This window comes from Bombus huntii, chromosome 12 (genome assembly GCF_024542735.1).
Source record: "Bombus huntii isolate Logan2020A chromosome 12, iyBomHunt1.1, whole genome shotgun sequence".
In the NCBI taxonomy this organism is placed as follows: Eukaryota; Metazoa; Arthropoda; class Insecta; order Hymenoptera; family Apidae; genus Bombus; species Bombus huntii.
The window spans coordinates 8,130,927-8,150,805 of NC_066249.1; the positions used below are offsets into that span (position 1 = coordinate 8,130,927).

At 34.6% G+C, this 19,879-nt stretch overlaps 3 protein-coding genes, 1 long non-coding RNA gene and 1 pseudogene across 7 annotated transcripts in view; 3 read left to right on the forward strand and 2 right to left on the reverse strand.

Annotated features, from left to right (window-relative positions):
- The first annotated feature begins 18 nt into the window (after positions 1 to 18).
- On the forward strand, positions 19 to 2,252 carry LOC126871931 (cytoplasmic tRNA 2-thiolation protein 2). 2 transcript variants are annotated; one of them, XM_050631308.1, is made up of 4 exons: positions 19 to 160; positions 259 to 441; positions 535 to 848; positions 968 to 2,252. In XM_050631308.1, the coding sequence occupies exons 2-4, from the start codon at positions 365 to 367 to the stop codon at positions 2,068 to 2,070; spliced, it is 1,494 nt and encodes a 497-aa protein (XP_050487265.1). In that variant the 5' UTR covers positions 19 to 160; positions 259 to 364; the 3' UTR covers positions 2,071 to 2,252. The 2 variants fall into 2 exon arrangements, with proteins under 2 accessions (XP_050487265.1, XP_050487266.1); XM_050631309.1 differs by having other exon boundaries at positions 22 to 160; positions 231 to 441.
- On the reverse strand, positions 2,071 to 4,302 carry LOC126871967 (uncharacterized). Its single transcript, XR_007691799.1, has 2 exons — positions 4,223 to 4,302; positions 2,071 to 2,447 (listed from the first exon to the last, which is right to left on the reverse strand). It is a non-coding gene; the product is annotated as an uncharacterized LOC126871967 (long non-coding RNA).
- LOC126871943 (homeobox protein AKR-like) lies at positions 3,462 to 19,865 on the forward strand. 3 transcript variants are annotated; one of them, XM_050631333.1, is made up of 6 exons: positions 3,462 to 4,497; positions 4,784 to 4,879; positions 15,365 to 15,633; positions 15,708 to 15,949; positions 16,052 to 16,225; positions 16,350 to 19,865. In XM_050631333.1, exons 2-6 carry the CDS (start codon positions 4,864 to 4,866, stop codon positions 16,609 to 16,611), a joined length of 963 nt encoding a protein of 320 aa, XP_050487290.1. In that variant the 5' UTR covers positions 3,462 to 4,497; positions 4,784 to 4,863; the 3' UTR covers positions 16,612 to 19,865. The 3 variants fall into 3 exon arrangements, with proteins under 3 accessions (XP_050487290.1, XP_050487292.1, XP_050487289.1); XM_050631335.1 differs by having other exon boundaries at positions 3,462 to 4,406; XM_050631332.1 differs by lacking the exons at positions 3,462 to 4,497; positions 4,784 to 4,879 and adding an exon at positions 11,781 to 12,022.
- LOC126871965 (uncharacterized) lies at positions 6,110 to 11,774 on the reverse strand (annotated as a pseudogene).
- Positions 15,443 to 19,879, forward strand: part of LOC126871952 (dnaJ homolog subfamily C member 17) — a 19,749-nt gene continuing 15,312 nt past the window's right edge. The window contains exon 1 of the mRNA XM_050631348.1: positions 15,443 to 15,453. The gene's annotated coding sequence lies outside the window, so the exon portion shown is untranslated. The remainder of the gene's footprint in view (positions 15,454 to 19,879) is intronic.

Sequence of the window (19,879 nt, forward strand, 5' to 3'; positions counted from 1 at the left end):
GTAACTGTTATAAAATCATAAATTTAAACAGTTGTTGAAAAAATGACACGCGTTATTATGAATAAATTAATAATGACAATAAATAACTACTAATAATATCGTGTTAACAACGATAGTAACTCTGTCCAAGCAGCATACGAACGAGATAATAAACATACATGTAAGTATCTACATAGGTGTATGTAATCAATTACTACATCATGAAACAAAATTGATAGAAATTTCTCCAGATTTTCTTTATTATTAATATGTACACAGTATTTATGAATGCTGAATACTCGAAAAAGTTATATTATTCGGAAGGAACTAAAAGTTAGAGTCTTTGTTCAAAAGCGTGATTAGAATTACATAGTTACTACGGTTTATGAAAAACCATAAAATGTGCACGTTAAATGAATCTGAATACGATACTTTTGAAGTAGAAGAAATAGCGGAAAACACGTGAGTATTATGTTATATGTGAATTTCATATAATTTTATGCAAATGTTTATTTCATAATTTTTTTATTGATATGATCTTTATCTTTTTTATAGGAACACTTCTTTCCCTATTAATACCACAGAAACGCATAATGCTACGCCTTTTTGTAAAAAGTGTGGTAGTCAAGAGGTCCAAGTCTTTTCCAAGAATAGGAATGAATACTGTAAAGTATGTTTTTTAAATATATTAAAACATAAATTTAGAGCAACGCTAGGTAAATCCAAGTCTATACACCCGAATGACTCGATACTCGTTGCTCATTCAGGGAAAGCAAATTCAACCGCACTTTTACATCTTATTATGGTTGACACGAATGAATTAATTTCCAAAAAGTTGCGACCATCGTTTAAAGTTCTTTATATAGATGGTATGTATTCCTACTATTTCAAATACTCTGCTATTCTGTTGCTAGATTTGAAAAAGAAAAAGAAAACCAAGCATATGCTTTTTATTTTATATTTTATATCCTCTATTCTATGTATACAGATGGTATGGTGAAAGGACGCTCGATCGAGGAAAGAAAATCTATTCGAGATGCATTAGCTAATGAAGCTAAGAGTTTGCAATTAACTACGTACATTTTACCTTTGTCAAAATGTACAAGCGATAGTATTTCTAAAGAAATGCAACTAGTAAATGATCCATCAATGAGCATGACAAGCGATGAGGATACAATAATACAAGAAATGTTTGATAATTTGGAAAATGATACAGCCAGAGATGAATTATTACAGCAATTAAGACGTAAATTACTTACATCCGCAGCTGGTGAACTTAATTGTAATAAAATTTTCATTGCCGATATATCTTTTGATCTTGCGATAAAAGTTCTTGGCGATGTATCGACTGGAAGAGGTTCCCAGTTGCCTTTTAACGTCGCTTTCTCGGACACAAGACACGCGAATGTAACATTACTTCGACCACTCAGAGGTTTTACACAAAATGACATAACTAACTATTTGGGCTGTTACAATCTACATCCAATTTTTAGTTCTGACAAATATAATTTCTCTTTCCCTATATCTATACGGAATGTCACAAGAAATTTTGTCCGTAAATTGGATTCTGAATTTTATGGCACTGTATCCACGATATATCGTACCAGCGAAAAATTAGCTACAAGAATAGAGCAATGTAATAATGAGAACAATGATACAAAGGTAGATGATAATATTGAAAAGGATAATAACATCTGTATACTTTGCGAATTAACTTTAGACTCGTGTTATTTACCAAAAGAACAACTATCGGTTGTACAAGCGAAATTGTTTTCTAAATTAATTTCTACAATTACGGATACCTCATTAAGTAATACTATGAATTCGTTAAATATTTGCGAACAATCAGACAATGAGCAAATTGAAAGCTTAAATGCTTTAAGGCAAAAAAAATGTCAGTGTCAAAGTGACATTCACAAGTCTTTTCTGAGACAATCGACAATCGAAAAGTATCTATGCTATGGTTGTAGACTAATTTTCTTAAATTCAAAACAAGTGGATAATATTTTGCCTAATTTTATTTTTGATGCAGTTCAAAGAAGATTACAAGTTGCATGTTTACGAGAAGAGATAAGAGATTTTTTATTGTAATTGGTGGATAAAAAAAATATTTATTAATATTAAGAAATACTTTACATACTAGATAGAGGAACACAATTAAACACAACATTTTACTTCTAAACATTCATAACAGAGTAACTTTTGTAAAAGAGATATTTCGAATAACTGTTAACTTTATGGGAATGGTATAATAAAATACAATATTTATCATATTTTGTATTTCTTATAGCTTTCTGATATCTCCAATTTTATCAAATTTATTATTTTTCTATTCGCATTTCGTACGGATCTCACGTTTCCCACACGTCGCCGGCATCAATAAGAAATATTCTTTCCTTGCATAGTGTCTCTTCACTCTTTACCGCTATAAACAATTGCATGATGATGGAGACTGCTTGGCCTATCGACTGGAGAATATATTCAATTACTAAATAATAAATGTATATGTATATGTGTAAATGAATGAAACTAAAATAATTATAATAATTTTTATAAACATTGTAACAGTAACAATAAGCTATAGTGCAATATACGAATAAAAGATGAGTCACGAAGCGTGATCAGCTTAGATTATTTTATTGTTAGTGGGCTGATCGAAAGTTTTGTCTTATATAATACGGTTCAAAGAGAACTTTAACAAAAGTTATTTATAATATATACACATGTATAATGGAAAATAATCTTAATTGTTGAATAAGTTAATTTCATCTCATTATTATAACTTATAATAGATGGCGATAGTAGCGAAATTATCTGGCTGTACTGGCACGTTACCCCATTACACAACAAAGTATTCAAGGAAGTAACTTTTGAATTATTTGGAAGTGCAACGATTTGTTTGAGTAGAATTTATTTATTATTTTGTGGGGTAATATATTATCTTATCTATAACACATACTTATATTAGGATGTAAAAACAAATAAGATAAAAAAGAATCAATACAGAGGTTATATTAATAAAAGTGCAAAGTATCTATTTCGATGTAGTAATCATCTCAGTTATTTTCTATATGTCATCCCGTAGTAAAATATTAATAATGGTATTTAATAGTTTATATTATTGTAATTTTAGAACCATGGGTGAAAGTAATGTTAATACCTTGCGGAATTTGCGACATAAATACCATACCTACTCTGATCCTTCGATATATTCTCCGTTGACTAAGTTTCTGTCAATGAATTTGCATAATCAGCATGAAATTAGATGCAGAAATTTTGAGTTTCATTTAGCCGAATGTATCGAAGCATATGGATTTTATAAAGGAATAGAGAAATGCGAAGCAGTACTTCGTGATTTTCACGAATGCATGACCCAAGACAAACGCAGGAGTAGATTTGAAATATTATGTGGAGAATTTATTCGTCAGGTCGAAGCTGGAGAAAGAAATTATGAGAAAGTACCGTTTATTGCTTTCTTTTAGAATTTATGTTAAAATGTGAATATGTATATGTAAACGTCAACAGCAACTTAGGTAGTCAATAGTACATCGAATAAGTGAAATGTTTGTTCAACATCAAACTGGATAAATGATTAATAATAACAAATTAGAAGGAAGTATAATCTATTTTTCTATTATTCTTCCTATCTATTATATCCATTTCCATATTATTGTTTCATGACTTGCGTTTTTTCATTTAGTCAGGATTTAGCAAATTGTGTTGTTAAGTAAACTGTTTTGTGATTTAATGCAAACGAGCGTAAAAACAATCGCAAAGCAATTCAACTGTCCTGTTATATTCGTTATTTCTTTTCTTTCTTCTTTGATAAGCTAGTGAAAACTTAAAAATGCATAAATGGTTCTAGTAATATTAAATAAAGAAGAAAAGATTATATTAAATAAAAGATACAATTTAGTCATATAACAGAAAAGTTGGAAGAGAGCAAGGTTAAAGTTAAAGATAATTGTAATCTATTTACATATTTGAAATTAGTGAATGAAAAGATGCGTATAAAATTAAATGGTATATAGATGTTTTGGGTAGGACGTCACTAGATGGCAGGAAAATGTTAAAAGAGAATGGATGAATGTAGGTATAACGTGCAAAGGGTCTTGGCGGGTAGATGGGTAGACGGGTAGACGGGTAGACGGGCAGGCGGGCAGACGGGTATGCGAACGAACAGAGAAAGATACGTAAGCGGGACGGTAGGTTGCCGACTTGTTAGGCCGGAAGGCGGGCGCACCTGTCTGTCATCAGCGCCGACTGTCAATCTTACTGACGCTGGCGCACACGCTGCGAGAACCCGCCGCATTCGTAGTGTTTATCTGTCAGAGAGAACGAGAAATTAGTCCTAACGGGAAGTAATTCGATCAGAAAAGGACGCTGTGATCGAAAGAAACATAGAGAAACTACAGAGAGATAGACCGGTGAGTTGTCGAACGACAGATCAGTTGGTCGAAGAAGAAAACGTGAGAGGGAAAGAAACCGTGAGACACATCGTGTGTTAACTGTTCAACGGTATGGACATGGCATATCTTTTAGTGTTGTTTGTCATTCATCATTCGTGTATTGAAACTCGATGACCGGCAAAAATCGAGTTAGCTCGTGTTGCGCGATCATGCAATATTTTTATCGTGTTAGTGTACGCGTCCCCACGAATTGTTGGTTAGACTTTGTACATTTTTTTCCCTAATTTATTCGTTTAATTTGGGTATTTTGTTAAGAAGTGTGACATGACTTCTAGTCGTATTTAAAGAGTGTATTTCTTTTTTCTTACCATGCTGTTTCTTTCTCTATTTAACAGCTGATCGAGTATCGAATTAAGCCAACCACGAGGACATTGCTAGACCGCGTGTACATTGCGTCCATCTCTATTTTTTCATTATGGATCATCGTGTTGGTGAGTATAAATCAATCCATTAATTGCTAGGTTCGTGATATAATCAGTCAGTACCGAATCCATAATTTTGTTAAACATTATTAGTTGGTCTCGAATAAAATTCATTATTCGTATTATGTTGAAAATTTCGATTACGAGACGCCATCATTTACGATACTATATAACGCGTGGCTACCGAGCTAGCATGCAGTCAGCAAGCCAGCTAGCTAGTTAGGCACGTGGTGGCGCGCCACGGCGCGGACTTCGTTACTTCCACGGGGCTCACCGGCCTTACCCCACGGAATCCGCTCTTCGTTATAATTACCAACTGTCATTCTGCTTTTTCCGTCGTGCGTCGTGCCTTCCATGCTTGCCTGCCTGTCTGAAGTGTCTGACTATTCGCTCGCTTTGCGTGCACGCGCACCTATAGTACGTATACGAATATGTTTACGTGCTTGCTCCTTTTGATCGCTGATTGCTTGAGCTTTTTTATGCCTTTACATTTTCAATATGATCTATAACTGCTTTCGTCACAAGTTTCCATACACATACATGACGAAACTCGTGTAACTCGTTCAACATTATACAATTAAACGAATAAATATATAATATAGGAACATTTCTTTCAAACAACTTTTATATCAAATAATATTTCATATTTAATTAAACGAGATTCAATTGCAATTTGTTTACAATTTGTGGTTCAAATTGTAGTATTTCGATTTAAGATTATAAACCTTGATAATTATATGTGTATATATATATATATATATATATATATATATATATATATATACGTGTATACATGTATGCACATGGTATATATACGCGCGCCATGTGGTCGTGTGTAAAGTGAGTTTATAGTATATGGATGATTAATATGTACATATGTATTTTATTCAGTCTGAAGCCTATATTAATTTGTCTCTTGTCTTATTATATATAAATATCTTTTTTAGAAATTTAGTGAAATTTTATACCTATTATCTTAACAGATAAATATTCTCATTTCTCTCTCTCTCTCTCTTTCTCCCTCTCTTTATATATATATATATATATATATATATATATATATATATATATATATATATATATATATATATATATATATATATATATATATATATATATATATATATATATATATATTATATATATTATATATATTATATATATATATATTATATATTATATATTATATATATATATATATAATTTAATAATTTCAAATTTATAAAATGTTTTCTAAAACCATTTGAGAAAATATGGACGTAAGTCGAATGTGTCCGCATGGTGTCTACTATTACGTAACGTAACATATGAGATGTATGTAGTAGGTACATGTAATATTGTAGAAATGTAGAAATTCATATCTGGATTTTAAAATTAGAATTGTGCTTTATGGTGTCACATTTTTTGGTAACGACGTTATTGCAAGAAATTTATACAAAGAGATGAGTGAAAAAATAACTTTTTGTGATAATATTACACTTATATAGTAAATAGTGATAAATGATAGATTGGATATTAAAAGTATATGTATATAAATGTGGCCTTTTGAAAAACGATAGTATATAAGCATATATTTGCTCACACGGTGAATAATTATTCTGAATAATTACGATCCTATGTGTAATATCCAAGAATGTAACATTTATAAAATTGTTTAAGCCATACAAGTTTAAGAAAATCAAGTTCGGATTAGAGTTCGAGATTAGCAAGTCGGTAAATGGGTCGCGATACACGACGTTATCTAGCTTTGGTCATTGGCCAGCGAAACTCGTTTAAGAAGACGCGAGAGTATTGTGTAACACGTCTAATAATAGTAATAATGGTACTACTAGTAGTAATAGTATGGTTAACAGAAACAGTACCGAATCTTATGGAAGAATTATTACACTGCGCTTTTTCTATTAATTTTATTACACAGGCAATTATATATATATATATATGTACATACATATAGCAGACATATACACATACGCACAACTAACCTGACAGAGATTTGTTATAGTTTTTTTTACATACCGGCTCTGTTGTTTTCAAGTATCGACCTTGGTCGACATAGTAATCCTTGTTGTACATCTAATGACAAATTGCTTGATATTTTTTGTTGTATCGCATTATCTTATTGTATTTGGTGCATAGCAAATTGTACGTTACGTGTTATAGTACGCTTTCATCGGATGTTTCTTAATTCGAATTACCGATCAAGTGCAAAAGATAAAGTAAAAAGTACTACTAGAAAGATGGGTTGTAGGGGGAAGAACGAAATACATCGAGAATAAAGCAGAACGTATTTTATAAATTGACCATAGCGTTATTTCGTGTCATCGTATCTTTGCCTTGTTATGTAACCGATAGTAGTGCAGCTATTCGCGCTAATCGTTGCGTCTTGATTCTTCTCGATGACTTTCGAGACTTTTTGATACCTGTTTACGTGTTTACCGGCCGATTAGCAAACGGATCTACCAAAATATCGCTGTATTTCATTCGAATGTTACGTAAAATTCGAACATGATGTATGTTTCTTTAAATTTTCAAATATCATCGATCGAAGATGACAGTGCTTTATTTATTTTATAACATAGGAGAACGTGCGTTCCTCGATCGCCGTTTCAGGGAAGTAGTTATGTCAAATGATGATAAATTTCCAAGTTTTCACACTGTTTGTTAATTGTTATTGCCTATGTTTAGTTTTTGCATACAATGGGACCAGTTTTATAGAATATAATTGGTTTAACAGGGAAATCATTCATAACAACAGTAATATATTATCTGTTATCGGTATCGTAATTTTTAGTACTTTCGTGCTTTGGGTCAGACGTATATACAGTGTTTGAGGTTATCGTGTCAAACGTTGCGTGAGCAGAGAGGCTATAGTTGGTGGAATAGGATATTGTAAAGTAAAATTTCTTCGGTTTGAATAATCTCGATGGTCGTAGATAAAGTAGAGTGGAGACACGTATGTATTGAAGTTCGTCGTTATTTCGTCGAACACCGATAGATTTTGGATCGAAATGCAATAGTCTTGGTTAGATTCTTTTCTACAAAATTATGCATTATTGTCAAACTAGAGGTCTTATCTAATCATGTTCGGTACGCAAATGCGAATCGAACATAAAATCACTTTTCTCGCGTGTCTAATTTAGAGTATATTGAAAAAAAGGTAGAATATACATAATATGATGTTTGAACATTAAAAGATTATTAGGACGAAATGAGAAGACATGCCACGGCGCAAAGCACGAACAGAACAGCCCAAAGGCCGTGTCTAAAATCGTTCTATGCTCGCTGACCTATGAAGAATGTTCGTCTCTCCTCTTGAATCGATGTTCCTTTGCTTGTCGAAGGTTCGAAGCTCTGCCATATAATATATGTATTGCTCTCGAAACATCTCCTCTGCGAAAGCCGTGTTCGTTGAATACGTGTATCCGTTCAAGGATCGGTGTAACAACCGATACATCGAGTTGAAGTTTTATTTTTCCTTTACCTGACAAATTGTGAGTTAGAAGGAAAACAATAATTCTGTTATTCGACCGTTCTGTTACCTGAGAAGCGGTGTTTTCGACATGTCAGTTTCTTATAAGATATACCTACATATTATAATACATATAATATAATTGTATTGTATTACTTTAAAATTTGTTTTCTCCAAACATTTTTTCCTTTACCTGACAAATTGTTAGTTAGAAGGAAAGCAATAATTCTTTTATTCGACCGTTCTGTTACCTGCAAAATGGTGTTTTAGACCTGACACTTTCTTAGGATATATACCTACGTATTATAATACATATAATATATAACTGTATTATATTTGTTTTCCTCAAGCATCTTTTCCTTTTCCTGACAAATTGTGAGTCAGAAGGAAAGCAATAAATTTGTCGTTCGACCGTTCTTTTACCTGAGAAGCGGTGTTTTGGACATGACAATTTATCATAGGATATACCTACACATTATACTACATACAATATAATTTTATTATATTACTTTGAATTTTGATATTTGTTTTTCTCAAACACGAACATTAGAATAAACACTTTCTCTTTTTTCTTACTCGCTTTTTCAGCTTAAACGTCATAAAGGGATTTCTTGTAGTTTAATTTAAGGCAATTTTGTTCAGTTCGACTGATTTGCGTTAGCAGTAGATAGCTAATAAGAGGTACAAATTCATTCGATAGTTACACGCATGATTCAACATTCGTTTCAACTTTAAACCGTTTAAAGAAACTAACAAAGCCTCGCAAAGTAATTAGGGTCGAGATACTAAACAGTTTTTGTGACGATTACGATCAAACAAAAAGTGTTGCGCAACTTAGTTTGGACAGAGAGAAAATGTATTCATGCATGTACACATTTACGAATGTATATATTGTTGAAAAGCTCGTTTGCGAGAAAAAAGAAATAAAAATAACACATCAATTTTTCATAATATTATTCAACAATTATTCTAAAGTAAAGATGTTAATGATGAAGAGGGATACGTTTCTTACCAATCGAATAATAAGAGAGAAAAAGCCAGGGATATGATCATCGCATACAATAGGCTTATCGCATTAGAAATATCATCGATTGGGATGGTCATGTAAGGGTTGAATTGATAAGATAAAAATACAGTTTATCCTAGACATCCAGAGATAAATAGTGGCAACAAAATTGGAGGATGGCTAGAGAGGAGAGAGAGAGAGAAAGAGAGGAGTTTTTAATGTTCAGTTAAACGTGTATATATATACAAAAATACGTGTAGGTATATTTGTACATACTTAGCTTAGGCTATAAAGAAAAATAACGTAATTTTTGTTCCATGCAAATTTCTATATTATTTGTTTTTAAGATACTGCGAAATATACGGTAGACACGAGATAGAATTTCTTTAATTTATATAATTTTTGTATAAACAACGAAGGACACTAAAATCTTCGAAAAATTCTACTTTCTACTTTCAAACGTATCGAAATAACGGATTTTACGTTTCGACTAGCTGCACGTGCAAATGATTCGTGCTTTTTCTTGGTCTTAGATTATACTCTATCTCGTAACCTTATCTCATATTATCTCTTCTCATATCTCTATCTTTTTAGTGGTACGTCGAACGAATAACACACATTTTTGTAACGTACAGTAATCGTGTAAAATTTTCTTCTCTTTTCTTTTATTTTTTCTTTCTGATTTTCTCTTACGTATACAGTACTCTCCCCTTTGAACAACGCGGGGTATAGGAACACCGACTGATCGCGTAACGTAGAACGAACTCCGCGTAGTTGCGAGATCCACAGACTGACGCACATACTCACATAAATACGCACATTTATATTCTTCCAATACATGTGCATGTATTTGTTATATTTTGTGTGTGTGGGTGTATGTATTTGGTTACGCTATATATATAGTACTTACATATACATAAATTGATTCGTAATAAATGGAAAAAAAATGAAATTTGTCAAAAAAGATCCACGCTGTTCAGGGAGGTGCATCGTAAAAAAAAAAAAAAAAAGAATAATTGCTGTTAATGTGAAATATCACAAGTATATTTTGTTGATTATTAATTTGACTTGTGATTGACACATATTTGACTTGTAATTGACATTTACCGATAGGAATGGAAAGTTAATATTACTGTTAATTATGCTTTTGTAAACAAACGATATACATATAGAATCTGAAAATAAGGAATTTTGTTTTAATATTATTAAAGAATAAGGGACAGAGGCCCAAACGAAGACATCGGTTATGGTTAGGGTTAGGATTAGGATTAGGGTTAGGGTTAGAGTTAGAGTTAGAGTTAGAGTTAGGGTTAGGGTTAGGATTAGGGTTAGGGTTAGGGTTAGGGTTATACAACCGTGTTACTACATAGCGAAGTATGCTTCCCGCCAATATAGCTCCTATACCTGCTTTGGAAGGGATAACGCACTCGCTATGCTATCGTTACGAGAATACACCGAGCAACGCAACCGCTCCGATAGATTCTTATGAAGTTTATATGGCGGGAAAGACGCAAATAGGAAGGGGGCTGAAACAGAGAGAGTCTAATGGCTGACCAGTGACAGGCGAAGAAGCGGGAAGTGGATACGCGCGCGCAAATCTTTCTCCTTGCTAGGCGCGCACATGCACTCATTCTCGTGTTTGATTTGTCTCTTGTCAGCCGCCTCTGTCAAGCCGGCTTCCGACATGGTTGGCCCAGTCGTGTTGTCGACGTCGTCCGATCGTGTTTGATCAGTTTTACTCCTCATAATCAGTTAAAAATAAACAATACAAAAGATATTTTTATTCTCAATTCCTTCGCCGCTCTTCGGCATCGCTGTAAATAGCGAATACTTCGCAAAGAAGCGAAATACCCGTGTTTTCGATTCAAGGCAGGAAAATCCCGGTTGTTGTTCATGTATATTTTTTGTTATCGCCTGTCCAACATTTTGCAGGCAGAATATATCATTACGAAGAACGTATTTCCTGATCGCGAGGAATAAGCGAAAGCAAACTCGAACGAACCAGATAGCCATCAGGAAGTTGTATTACAATTGGGAATTTTAAGAAAGCTAAGCTGTCTAGTTTTTAAGACGGTCGAGGAAAATTAAAGCGAAGAGCGTCACGCAACGACTAAAAATGACGAGGAAAACAAAGTTCTTTTGTGAATTCGCTAGACGACACAGCTGTGTTACGTGAGAAAGGCGTTTGAATACGACATCTATGTCATTTTCTAAACGAGAACCAGCGATGCAACAACGGTATCGGCCAATAAAGGAGAAACGACGGTGTTTAAGGTGATTGACAATATCACTGGTCCTATCCATGACGTATCTTGCCAACGAAGGAAAAGTCTTTCGTCCTGCGTTATTTCTATAAATTCTGATAACAGCGCCAAATTGGAAAAGCGAAAAGATAAGAAACGACGAGTGGCTTAATAATGAAAGTAAATGTACGTTGATCGTCCAAACGTCAATAATAGAGTGCAAGCATGATTGTAGGAATGAGACAAAGTTTGACGTACGATCGAAGAAGATTTGGAACATCGCGATAAATTTTTCCTCGATTGTTTTATTATCGTGTCGAGATATTTTCTACAACGTATACCGAGCTTCTTAAGTTCTTATAATTACAAGAATATCATGTTACCACCAGCCGCTATGCACTTGGAACAGAAACAGAGTACCGAAAGAATGACAGGTACACAACAACAATACCTTCATCAGTATCGTGATCAATATTGTCACGATGATCAGCATCAACATCCTCGACATTCGCAGAAGCAGCAAGGTTATCATCGTTATCGTCGTCATTATCGCAATGATCATTACCATCATCATCATCACCACCACCGTTACCATCATCATCATCATCATCATCATCGGCACAAACATCAACTTATCCCTCAAACTGATCAATCGTCACAACATAATTCTCGCCATTCACGAAATACGGATTGTCGTCGTACAATGTCCCCTTTGTCATCGTCGATGATGCCACATGACGATAATTCTCCCTCGACTCAGCGTACGAGTATGTTCGTGACAGGTAAGAGTGTGGCAATAATCATCGATTCGAATTTGTCGAATTTCTTTCTAGAAACGCGACATTTGCGTAATTCTTTGAATTTTTTTTTATGAAGAAAAGGTAATACTCCTCGAGAGAGTTAAACGTTGTATAACGTGCAATACCATCGGAAGAATAACATTTCAGGAATATACTCGTATGTAAACGAAAATTTGATATGCATATTTCGAAATAATTTCGAAATAACGTTGCGCACACAATTACGTATGCGGTTACATATACCAGTAGTACTGAACAAAATCAATTTTTCTAAAATGCTTGTTAAGACATGACACGATGTCACACAGGAAAAATTATGTATCCTGCGATATGCGACGAACTTACATATATGTATATAACAGTGTTCGAAGATCCCTGTAAGCATTTATGTAAACCCCATAGGGCACCGTTTAAGTTCATTCAAATCTGCTGTTATCATTTACTACATGCATCCAGAGATAGAAGAACAGTTTCTTTTTTGTTATTTGATTTGCGAGAAGATGGCACGTATACATACATTAGAGGTGGAAGAGCAAACGTGTACAATTTGTTAGGTAATTGGTGTTAAAGAAGGGAATATAAATTTTTGGCAAGTTTATTTTGGAGAAATTATCGTGCTTGATGAGCGCAGATTGAAATTATTCGTTCATGGGTTGGTTGATCTTGGGTATGACATCTGTTTAGAGCGGTAATGTTTGGGAATTATCTGATTTTTTGTTAGAAACGGTTTTGTTTGTCAGTTTCAAATCTTGTAATACGTGTTGCGTACGTGGTTTATTGACTAGGAGTTATCGATACCGGATAAGATCTGGAGTAATAAATTACAAGTAGTACAGTATCCGTTGATATAGATAGTTGGAATACATATCAGTGAGACTTATTTACGTCTTTAATGCTTTTGATCGGTGTATTGAATGCAAAATATGCCGGGCATCGTGTACGTAAGCTTATGTCACGAAGGTTACAGTTAAATAATTCTTATGTAAGTCTTAAATTCATTTTCAACGTTAATGACAAAAAAGAGCGCGAAGAAAATTCGAGCAATACTTTTCCTATGGTGTAGCTATGATAGCTAGTTTGATCTCGTTTATTTTTCAAAAATTTCCCAGTAGCCAAACCAAAACAGAGAGAGAGAGAGAGAGAGAGAGAGAGAGAGAGAGAGAATTCATCGGGAAAGTAAAGTCCAAAAGTGAACAGGAGAAAAATCTGTGTTGCATGCAGTGTACAATATTTTTGACTGCAACAGAAGCACTAATTATTAACATCACGTACTTCTATGATGATCTTTTGGAAAACTTCCAAATGTGTTACGGGTCACCGACTGTCATTATTACGATGTAACTTTGTAGATAGATATTAAGATATTCTATGAAACTTAATTTCGTAATATTCTTACGCTATCGATCCGATATTTTTAAATTTATTTTCCAGTTGCTTTGCGATACTTAAAAGCATTGAGGCGTGATTAAGACATTTTGATTACATCTAAACCACGAAATCGTTTGAAATTTAAATCGTGTCGCTCGTCTGTCTGTGTTTTAAAATTCCAAGAACTCTGTAGATTTAATTGTATTATAATATCATTTTCGAATGTCTCTGGGACAAATTGCGTTTTTGAAAAAAAGCAGGTATAATAAAATTATAATATTAACAGATAGCCATACATTGGCCAATGTTTGCCATCGGACAAATTATAAGTTTAACGATTCCGAATATTATGGTTTAACGATAGTTCAATTTTCTATTTTACATATTTTGGTTGTAAAATATATATCGAAAATGTATAAGAGTAATTGCAAGCTTATTTCTTCTCGTAAAACAATGACGTAATTTACTTTAAGACGTCACATTTTCTAATTATATTGATTTATCGAGTTGATTGTTCGAAAAAGAGATGCGGTTACGTTATTAGATAGCGTTGTGCGCCACTAGAACGCACGATGCATCTGTAAACTCGCTAGCAACTCGTTGTATATTTAGCTCGATGGACGAAGAAACGTCTCTTCGTGTACCGACCAAACTAAGGTCGCTAGATGGCTTTTTCCTTCGGTTAGCTCTCTGTTCCATCAAGCCGATAATGTTTGAGATATAGTTCTGTTACTGTATGCTATTCTTATCATCTTTGTTGATGTCGTCGTCATCGTCGTCGCTGCTATCGACATCGACATCGACATCGACATCGCCATCGCCACCGCCATCGCCATCACCATCGCCATCGCCATCGCCATCGCCATCGCCATCGCCATCGCCACCGCCATCGCCATCGCCATCGCCATCGTGACACTCGACGTCGTCATAGTTTTCGTCTAGCCGCGAGGAGCTTGGATCCTAATTTTGTGCTGTCGGGTTACTGGACCTTACGTAACCACAAATTCAAACGCTAAGATTAGTCGACGGTGCAAACTAACCAGGATCGCAAATTTAGTTCCCGGGTGTATATATTTACAGGGGGTGGGGGGAGGGAAGAAGAAAAAAAGGGAAAAGGAAACTACTATTGTACATATGAAAAGGATAAAAGCGATGAAAATAGTTGCCTTTACGTTATCGAGATATTCAAAAGGGGAAATCTCGGAAGGGAAAACGACATGTGTGAATCGAGAGAAAACTACATCTTTTCTCATTCATTTCTTAACTACTTTCTATTGCCCAACGATTTCATGTACACGTCTTAAAAATGCTTAGTTCTAAAATCTGAATAGCTTAGATCTTGTTGATCGTTTTATGCACATCTATTTTAAATAATGTAACGATATACGAGAGATATGTTCGTTTCGAGATTCAATGAGATTTTTTAATTTAGATATATCTATATACATGTGCCTATATACGCCTGTGTATACCTATACACATATTCCTATATATATGTGGATTTTTGTCTCTTTTCTTGAAAATGATTACAAGTTGCGAGAACGTAGACGAGTGCGATGGCGAAGAACCGTGTAAATTTAATTCAATGATTGTTGTTTTATGTTTCAGCGAGAGAACGTTTTCCTTCATCGAGTAGTACCGACGACGATCAAAGTGGTTCCGATACGGAACACGACTCGAACGCGTTACGCACTAAAGTTCATTCTGGAATAGTTCATCACTCTGGTAATCATTCCGTGAGAAAACGTCGTGGAAACCTACCGAAAACTTCGGTGAAAATTTTAAAACGATGGCTTTACGAGCACAGATACAACGCATATCCAAGCGACAACGAGAAACAAGAGCTGAGTCAAGAAGCGCATTTGACTGTACTCCAGGTTGGTACAATACTCTACTGCTCTATTTAATTTTCATTTCGTGACCTTCTCGACGTCTATTCTCGTCATTGTAGGTTTGCAATTGGTTCATAAACGCCAGACGGCGAATTCTACCAGAAATGATTCGAAGAGAAGGCCACGATCCTCTACAGTACACGATATCTCGCCGTGGTAAAAAGATGCCCGCAGGAAGTCACCAACAATCATCCGGTCTTGGTTCAAGATCCAATCAAAATTGGGATTCGTTAGCAGGCATGAGTGCTCCGAAACGTAGTCGAGATCACGATTACGAAGATTCTGCTGGATTAATGTATCGGTTGGTTACAAGTTACGCTTTGATACTATCATATGCAACGATTGGTCGTCAACAATGTTTCGTATTTCATAATTTTCTTCTGTTTGTTTCTCTCTTTCTCAGAAGCGAAGAGGATAGCCCAAACGACTATGAGAGCAGTTCTCACAGCGAGGAGGAACGTCCATCGACACAGTGGCCGAGCGTAATAGTGTACCCTTACTCGGAAACTAAAATTGAACAAAATGTCAGCCAACTTGGCGCTTACGACGAAACGATTACCCACCCAGCGCGACGAGGGTAGGCATATTGCTATACACCGTCGCGGTTTTTCATTATTTCGACCTTATAACAACGCACGTCGCGTTAATAACGAAAAATCGACTGATATTCTTATTTTTCTTTTCCATTTTATCCTGCTCAGGGACGATGACGAATCTTCCATGGGAAACGAAGCTGCATATTGGAGTGCTCCTAGACAACATCTTATTCAAACTTCTGATGTACAGCATGAAACAGAAGTATATGGTACACGTAATGCTCACAGTCCTCATACAGATGAGACGCCACCTCCGACACCACCTGAAGAGGATAAAGACAAGTTCAAGTGTCTTTACTTACTGGTTGAGGCAGCCGTTGCTGTACGACAACAGGAAAAAGAACGTGAGGGGGCTGTACCGGTTTAACGAGAGCAGCGTTCCTCGTAGCTTATATCGATGTTTTTTTTTAACCTTCGATTCTCCATTTTGCCATGGAGGATACAAAACAATTTTTTCGCTTTGGTATCGTCATCATAATATTGATAATTTTTCGTTCTTTTTTCTTTTTTTTCCTCTTTTTTTTTTTGCATCTTTAACCTCAACCTATGATATTTTTTCCACTTTTAAATATTTTCTCGTAGTCTCAAAATTCGCGAATCGGATAAAAGAGAATCTGACGATTTACATGTTTTTCCTTTCTAATATTTTAGTTCTTTCGCCAATTTTTTTGCGTATGTGTACGTATATGTGCAAACAGGTACGTACATATATAAAGCAAGGAGAATAGTAAAGACTTTTGAACTTGATGAACAACCAGAAGTATATAGTAACTAGCCATTAAACAATTGTGTATATGATAGTGTTCTTCGAATATTGTGATTGTCTTCTTACGGCACGTGATTTATGGATGCATTGTTTTAAAATAACACATGTACAACGAAAACTCACAAAAGTACACGTGCGAACGGTACTGTTACTGTTTTTTAGTATTCGTTGTGTTATTCAAAGTAGTAACAATAGTCCTTCCGATTGGAAGACCGCTCCGATCGTACTAAAGCAGTTCTGCCGTTTTGTTGAGAAAGTAAAATATCACGCATATACACTATACATCAATACTGAATATTGTATCGCGTGATGAAATGACACTGAATAAGAAAGATACGTTCTTTTTGTTTCGGTGATTATATTTCTGTCTATTCTAATACACTATTGACGGAAGAAACGTGAGATTGATGGTCAAACAAGTGCCAAAATATTATGTTGCAAGTAAAAGATTGTGGTATAAGGGGAAGAGTTAGATCGAATACCGATTTACATTCTCGTTCAAGTTTTTATTCGTGTATCGTAATTCATCAGAAAAAATTGTATAAACTTTATAACACGCGAATTTATTACAGATGCGTGACTGTTTTCTAGAATTCATAGGGAGTAAGGGAGATGTAATAGAAAGAGAAGACAAGTAAAAAAGAAAAGCTGGTAGTACGTCGCTGATATAATACTGAAAGAACATTTACGCGTTTCCATTCTCTCTGACAAATAAAAGAAAGAAATAGACTGGTTAAATAAGAACCTTCTAAGCTTTGCTTTTTATTGTACTTTAGATCGTTTCTTATATACATTTACGCTATAATAATTTGCCAAACATACTATAGCAGAAACAGGCCAAAGAATATCTGAAACATATTCATGTGTTTCGTTGTCATCTTGATCATTTTACTTCTTTTCTCTGTTTGTTGATATTAATTGATCGAATTAATCCTATGACGTTAATAGTTGTGCATGGTTCCTGTCCATATTTCAAAGTTATTATACAGTACTTAGATTCGTCAGTATATCATTTTGTAAGCACAAGTAGATATTCTTCTTTCTTTCTTTTCATTTTTTTTTAAATAATCTCTCTCTCTCTCTCTCTCTCTCTCTCTCTTATTATTATTGTTAAAGCAATATGCAGTAACCTACAGCAATTGTGATTTTTATGGCGTTTACGTTCGCATTTATGTTAGATAGATAAGAAGACTGCTCGAAAAGAGATTTGTACACATAGTGACGAGTTTGCATAAAGTTAATGCATCTCCCTTTTCTCCCTAAGACGATCGAACGGTAGTAGATAAAAGTAATAAATATCTATTAACCGTTCGTTTTTTCTTTTTTTTTTTGCAAGTATAAAAATGTCTTTTAAATGAAAGAAAAACGATACACGAAATACGTGAACAACGTTTACGGATCGCAGTAAATGCATATATCGAATACTAAGCGCATGTGCCTATTAAGAAATAGATTTATAGATGATAAGTATATATACATAGATTTATATTACAGCCACATGATTCAACGTACGTTATACAAAAGCACGAATTTTTAAAACGTTCGTTATTTGGAAATTAGCGTCATGGAATGTGAATCACGTATAGGAAAATCATTGGTACAAACGCCAAAGACTTATAATATATAACCGTTAGTTATATATTATATCCAATAATTAAGTACTTTAATTAAATCCATATAGAATCCTTTTTGCCGGGTACGTAGCTAGTTAATGTGTTGATCGTGTGCTCGAGCGTTTGGCATAATTCGTTAAAGAGATAGAAAAAAGGGGAAACAGGAGAAGGGGGAGAGGAAGAAAAGAGAAGAGAGATAGGAGGATATGATAAGGATAGAAAGAAGGAGAGAAAAGATGTAGAAGAAAAAGAAAGAAATGGAGAAGGAAGTGTTAGGGAAATGTGCCTATGAAATGTGTACTGCGACATTAATTGTGGCGCATATCGTGAAAGTGTGAATGTAGACGCGAACGTGGATCGATGCAATGGTATGACTAACAAAATAAGTTTGTATGTATGTATGCATCGATACGTGAGCTATATCCAAATCGTGTTCAGACAAAACGAACTTCTTTAATGTACAAAATATGATTCAAATTTATTTTTAAATTGCGATAAACAGCGGTTGCGAGACCGTTACGTTAAAAACTGTTAAGAAAATACTTTACGATAGTTTAAGGATAGATCTCTCTCCGACAAAAGATAGGCTTGCAAATATGATAGTCTTCGATCGATAAGACATTTTTCGATCACACACTAAATAACGTGAATTACAACGACGAGGATGATGACGAAGACGAAAACGGCGAAAACGACAAATATAAATATCGGAAGGTACAAGAAAATACCGTTCCGATTCCGATCGAAACGTTGCTGTTACCCGTTCCCATTGTTTCTAATATATCCAAATCGCCTGTTTTACGAGTGGTGTATGGTAGCATTACAGTTTACCTCTGTTTCGCGTGCTCCCTTGCCTGCTAGTAAAAGCAAAAGCAGAGTTGAAATAACGCCGCATGCAAGCCAAAATTATTCTCATAACGAAATGTATCTTCATAGTTCCTAATTCATTCAAAGTTTGCTCTATCGGAGAGGCAAGGGGTACAGAAGAAGCGATAAATGGTGAATGCTTGTACGAGAAGCACCAGTCGTTGGTTCGTTACCGAGTCGCATAATTATAAAAGCAATAAGCGTGCCTTGTTCGAATGTTCTAAATGCATACTGATAATGATATCTAACGGAAGGTAGTGTCGAAACGTTCGCCGAATTCGTCGAATTTATTTCTAATGTATTTACGATTTTGGAAACGTTAGATAAGGTAAATGAAATAAAAGCATACAGAGTTCGCGTTTTCATGTTGGTAAATTCTCCTCTTTCAT

Excerpts from the sequence above, each read along its gene's own strand:
- LOC126871931 (XM_050631308.1), top strand. The coding sequence starts at position 365 with ATGAAAAACCATAAAATGTGCACGTTAAATGAATCTGAATACGATACT. Across the intron at positions 442-534 it reads GAAGAAATAGCGGAAAACAC|GAACACTTCTTTCCCTATTA; the intron begins GTGAGTATTATG and ends TCTTTTTTATAG. Across the intron at positions 849-967 it reads TAAAGTTCTTTATATAGATG|ATGGTATGGTGAAAGGACGC; the intron begins GTATGTATTCCT and ends CTATGTATACAG.
- LOC126871943 (XM_050631332.1), top strand. The coding sequence starts at position 11,965 with ATGTTACCACCAGCCGCTATGCACTTGGAACAGAAACAGAGTACCGAA. Across the intron at positions 12,023-15,364 it reads GAGTACCGAAAGAATGACAG|CGAGAGAACGTTTTCCTTCA; the intron begins GTACACAACAAC and ends TTTATGTTTCAG. Across the intron at positions 15,634-15,707 it reads CGCATTTGACTGTACTCCAG|GTTTGCAATTGGTTCATAAA; the intron begins GTTGGTACAATA and ends TCGTCATTGTAG.